General features: G+C 40.4%; 1 protein-coding gene across 11 annotated transcripts in view; it reads right to left on the bottom strand.

The window, feature by feature from the left end:
• LOC111867990 (protein split ends) overlaps positions 1-6,000 on the bottom strand; it is a 67,405-nt gene that overhangs the window by 4,984 nt on the left and 56,421 nt on the right. For all 11 annotated transcript variants that reach the window (XM_023858290.2, XM_023858297.2, XM_023858300.2 and 8 more), the window contains one exon: positions 4,812-4,994. In XM_023858290.2, the coding sequence (XP_023714058.1) occupies positions 4,812-4,994 (183 nt within the window). The remainder of the gene's footprint in view (positions 1-4,811; positions 4,995-6,000) is intronic.

Here is a 6,000-nt window from a genome sequence, read left to right as displayed (position 1 = left end):
AAGTTAGCCAGCAACTAGTCAGTTGTATTCTGGCATTTGGAGTGTACTAATTGTGATACTGCAGATAGCAGTAACCGTAAATCTGTAATTTGGGCGATTGTAAGTGCGAATGTGAAATAAAATTCGCTATACAAAATACGGCGTGAAGTTACTTGTCGCGATATACGCCCGATACGCGACAATATATTTTAATTTTTCGATTAACAGCAATGGTTGGGTTTGACCCAGAAACCTTTCAAACACTAGGCTACTGGGACCATAACCATTGGTCTCTGCATTCTGATCTGTGTTAATAAAATTGTATTAATAACCATCTACACTGCAATTAATTGATGAATATATCACCAGTTTCTTTTCAAGTCCATGACAAATTTCAGTTGTACTCACAGCCACCAAGAGGTATAAAATTTACAACAACAAAAAATATATATATATTTTTTTAACGGTTTCTGATGTTATTGCAAGATTCCTTACTGACAACCAGATTCATCTGAGGTTTTAAGGTGTCTTAAATTATACACTCGCACACATGCATGCACACCCACGTGTGAGAATAAAATGGTTAACAGATCTTAATACACCATTAGTCACTAATTAGTTTACATCAAACATCACAGCACGCTATAACAACAACCACACCTATGATATACATAAGTAAAGAAAATTAACAGCCAGGTTAATGTATTTTACAAATTCAGATACAATATCCTGTAAATATATATATTGCTTTCTAGATCAAAACTACAGCCATGAGACATTAAAAAAAACATCTTGCAATATCCACCAATTACAAAGTACTGTCACATGTCAGTGATTAGACACGGAGTCTGATTTGGCATTTGGATTTACCGAACACATAAATCTTGACTCAAGTAACCATAGCGCTCTAGCAAATTCACGCATCCAACTTCTCACTACAGAACACACTAAGTCTTCTCAGTTTGTCTTCATCAGCTGTTGCCTGGCAACAGATCCCAACAATGTCCTCTTCTTCTGTCCTTACCACCTGGCAAATAACCATCTCATTACTCCAACTATAGAGTCTCACCTGTAACTCATGGCCTTCTAGCCATGACTGTCCACTGACTGGCTATTGCCAGCTCTCACTGGCTGTCTGGTCTGGTTACACAGCCTTGGTATATACAGCACATAAAATGATGTGTGTCACATAGAAAACACTGTGTTGGCATCATTTACCAGTCATTGCATACCATCAGCTGTCTTTCAGTCAACATGTCATGGTATACAATAAAAACACACAACTGGTTCTTTTTCTTGCTAGTGGGGTGGGACTAAGTCCCTTGTACGGCGACCACTTCTAGCCTATTGTACCAGCCCCAGATGAGAGGTGAGGGTGATTGTAGAGCAATTGGTGGAATGAAGATTGGCAGGGGAAACCGAAGTACTCAGAGAAAACCTGCCCCGTTGCCACTTTGTCCACCACAAATCCCACTTGACCAGACCCAGGATTGAACCCGGGCCGCCACAGTGGGAAGCCAGCAACTAACTGCTTGAGCTATGGCACGGCCTACACTTGGTTTAACCATCATCATTTTATGATCTGTTGTTACTATTTCAACCATATACAACAGTCAGTATCATGTCCTCAAAAAATAGACCTCCAACGTAAAGAGGATAATGTACACGAATCCCAACATTACATACTCAAATATCATCATTACCTTCACATACTATACCAGCAGAGTAGTTACTATAGGATTCTGAGCTAGCCTCAATCACTGGACCAGTGATTGAGGCTAGCTCTTTCTAACGAACCCAACAGAACAGGTGTTTTCCTTCACCTGAGTACGGAAACAGATCCAGTTTCCGAAACGTCATGTTTTTATTAGTTATCTTAAAAACCAGGACGATGGATGAAGTCCAAAAACCCAATATATCAGTATACCAGCAGAGGTCCAATATTTAAAACCTGTAATAACAATTCTTTCAGAGCTGGGATAGCTCAATTATAGTGACAATCCACGTGCCGGACGGCTGGGGTTCAGTTCCTGGCTGGTGCTAGATTTTTCTTTTCTCCACAGCATCCACATTGGCTCTGGGGAGCACCCAGCCTCCTATCCAATGGGCATCAAGAGGTTCTTTCCCTGGGGCAAAGCAGCCAGGGTGCATGGTGAAGCTATGCCTCCACTTCCTCAAACATTTATATGCTATGGTGATTAATTAATGAATTAAGCACATACACAATTTTACCTTTTACATTTTTTCTCCTTTAATAATAATAATAATAATAATAATTGTATTCTCACATTTTTTCTCCTTTAACAATAATAATTGTATTCTCACATAGGGTACGTGTGTGTGTGTGTGTGTGTGTGTAGGCACGCACACACATAATTTACAATACACCTTAAAACCTCATTTCAGAAACAGATCCAGTTTCTTCAAAGAGAATGTTCCAGTAATATAGGAGTTGATTAATGTACAATTTCATTTGTAAATGTATACACACATATATATATATATATATATGTATATGTCACACAAGTAACTTCATGACTTATTTGATAAAGTAAATTTATTGCATATTCGCTCTCACAATCACACAATTTACAATCTCACAATTACTGCCCTCAGCAGTATCAAAATTTACCACATCAAATCTTCCAACCACGTGTTCGGGTCTTCTTCCCTGCGACTGCTGCTATAATTCAACTGTCTTCAGCGGCTGCTACATTTTAACTAACTTCTTATAAACCCTCAGCCAGACAATGGGAAAACTCCTCGCTTCCTTGTTGCCTAGTCGCGTTTACAGGTGTTGCTGGGCAACGCTGCCAAGAGTGGTTTATTGCTGCATAGCAACCACGGGGGACGGGGGCGGAGTGTTGACTGGCATGTTACCGTAGTAATGACAGCGCTCCGATGTTGTTACATCACTGCTGGCGGGGCAGGGGATGTCCTCCATAGCGCAATACGTCACACATATCATCTGATAATGGGCAATATGACTGAAGCATGATGCAGTCTCAAAATAAGTAACTAGTGATATATCACTCACTCACTGCTGTGCTGATGATTATTGGTACAACTAGCATATATTATTCAAAACATCCCACACTAAAAAAAATTAAAATTCAGATTACGATATTACTGGTAAATGTAGAAAATGGATCCATATGTATTTTGTGTTAATCTGTAACGTCTGAGCTGGATGCTGGTGGTGTTGTAGTAAAGATCGAACATTCCTGCCAATGTACTATTAGTTTGGTTGTTGTGCGACAGATAGCGACAGCAGAGCAGTCTACCAAAATGGCGTCTGACATAGAAGTGCATATGAAACAGAGATGTGTTACTGAATTTCTCACTGCCGAACAAACTGCACCCACTGACATCCATCGACACTTGCTAAAGGTGTACGGAGATGATACAATGGATGTCAGCACAGTGAGGCGGTGGGTAGTGCGTTTCAACAGTGGCAAAAGTGAAGTGAATGACAAACCACGCCCTGGGCATCACTGCTCAGCTGCCACTCCTCACAATGAACAGCACCTTGATCAGCTCATCCGTACAGATCGGCGGATAATGACCAGAGAACAGTGTGCATGGCTTAATATCGGCTGTAATGCATTGGAAACGATGTTGGGGAAACTGGATTATCACAAAGTTTGTTCCAGGTGTGTCCCGCAGATGTTTACACAGGACCACAAAACTCATCGAATGGAAGTCTGTCAGGACCTGTTGCACCAGTTTGAGGCTGAAAGTGACAAGTTTCTGGACAGCATCGTCACCAGAGATGAGACATGGTGTCACCACGAGCCGGAATCCAAAAGACAGTCCATGGAGTGGCGACATCCGTATTCTCCAAGAGAAAAGAAGTTCAAGACACAGCCATCGGCAGGGAAAGTGATGTGCATGGTCTTTTGGGATAGGCAGGGTGTGGTTTTGTTCAATTACCTGGAGCCTGGTGAGACTGTCAATTCTGAACGCTACAAGATGACGCTGACTAAGCTGAAAGCCCGCATTTCCCGAGTCAGGCCAGAGAAGCAGACAACCTTTCGCTTACAACACAATAACGCTAGACCCCCATACCAGTTTGGTGACCACTGCGCACATTGCAAAGTTTGGGTGGGCTGCCCTACCACTTCCACCTTATAGCCCCGATTTAGCACCTTCAGACTTCCATCTCTTTGGGCCTATGAAAGATGGACTACGTGGGCAACATTTTCCAGACAACGATGCTGTCATTGCAGCTGTAAGAAAGTGACTAGCCTCTGCTGGCGCAGACTTTTACAGGCACAGCATACAGGCTCTTGTTCATCGATGGCAAAAGTGCATAATGAATGGTGGTTATTATGTGGAAAAAAACTGTTAAGTAGCCAAAATCTTACTCTATTTAACTGTGTTATTATGCTTTCTGTATCTGTTGTAGTTGTCATTAAAAAAAAAATAGGAGGCATTATATATGTAACACTCCTCGTATATTCACAAAACCACATGATCATCTCTGTAGATCGAAACATGAAAATAAACCCAAATACTAAATACAGGTTTACAATCAACTGCTGTGTAGATGACCCATAATTATGCCCCTGATACAGATACACAACAGGATACAGAAAAAAAAAAGTTAATACATTTACACAGGTTACTGCACTAGCTTAGAAACCTTGTATTTAAAGGGTTCTGCATTTGACTTGATCTCTCAAAATAAAAAATACAAAATCTGTCAGTACAGTAGCAACCTGAAGCCAAAGCAGAACCAACTCTTAAATTTGCCATGATGACAGACAACACTGGTATAAAGTACATTATAACTGAAGAAAGTCTTCTTAACATTATGCGCATATACAAACCTGATTGAGCCAGGCTTCATCAGCCAACAGCTCATTGAGTATAATGGTAGTGTCCTTGTAGGGATCACTGGAACGTTTCTCTGCTACCCGCTTGGCACATTCTATATACATTAGGTATTTCTGGTGGGCTACCTTGTTATAGAGCTCCACTCGTCCCACACATACACTGCATAACAGGAAGTCCTGAAACAATACACAGGGGGCTTTAACAACAGAAGCTACAAGGAAATGAGGAAAGAGACAGGCATAAGAACATCTAGAGACATATCCCTCAACTGAATAAACATCATTCTCTGTTACACCTCATATCTGGTACCTTTGCACCTTACAAGACAAATTCCATTAATGTAAGAAATTTAGATTTTTTGTTTCCAACAGAATCTACATGACAAAATTCTTCCAAGCATTCATGAACTTTAACATTATTAAATGTCAAAATGCATGAAACTTTACGTATCAAACATAATCTTATGGGAATATCAAAAGCATTTCAAACTTTTTCTCTTTTCAGTCTTCAATAAAAGAAATATTCCCTTAATAAAGTTGAAATCAATAATCTGAGTGATCTGTCCACTCATGCACAGTCCTCCAATTAGGGGGACAACAACATACGCAATATGGCACGTAATTGTCGTTAAATGCACATTTTCAGTGTGCTCAACTGAGATGCTGGCACTACATAAAAGCATATGAATTCTCAGAATATCGCCATTTTGATATTCTTCTAGAAGGATTTCTAAGGGATTGCTTCTACCCGAAGAATCTCTGGAACATGTAACAGCACATTTTACTTGTTCTCCTTATCATCATACTACATGCAGTCACTTCACTTCTATTTAAACATGTCTATATAATTTAGATTTTGGTGCTGTCGTATTGGATGTAATGAAATGTTTTCTGCTGAACAATGTTACCTATAAGATTATCAGAAGCCTGCTGATAATTACATGCTCTAGATCAGCGTTTCTCAACGACAGGGCCGCAGTCCAGTACTGGGTCCTGGCATCGATTATACCAGGTCCTTTTCTTATAAAAAAAAGAATTTACTGGGCTGTAGTCTCACAAAGGTTGAGAACCACTGCCCTAGATAACAGTCAAGGATGAGTGGTCAAGACCAATATCAGACAGGGACTAGCTCTGTCGACTGAGTTCATTCCACCTGAATATGAAGACAGGATCCAGTCCCCAA

The sequence above is a fragment of the Cryptotermes secundus genome, unplaced genomic scaffold (assembly GCF_002891405.2).
Source record: "Cryptotermes secundus unplaced genomic scaffold, Csec_1.0 scaffold508, whole genome shotgun sequence".
Classification (NCBI taxonomy): Eukaryota; Metazoa; Arthropoda; class Insecta; order Blattodea; family Kalotermitidae; genus Cryptotermes; species Cryptotermes secundus.
The sequence above is the reverse complement of the archived record's forward strand: the minus strand, read 5'-3'. Positions and strand labels throughout refer to the sequence as shown.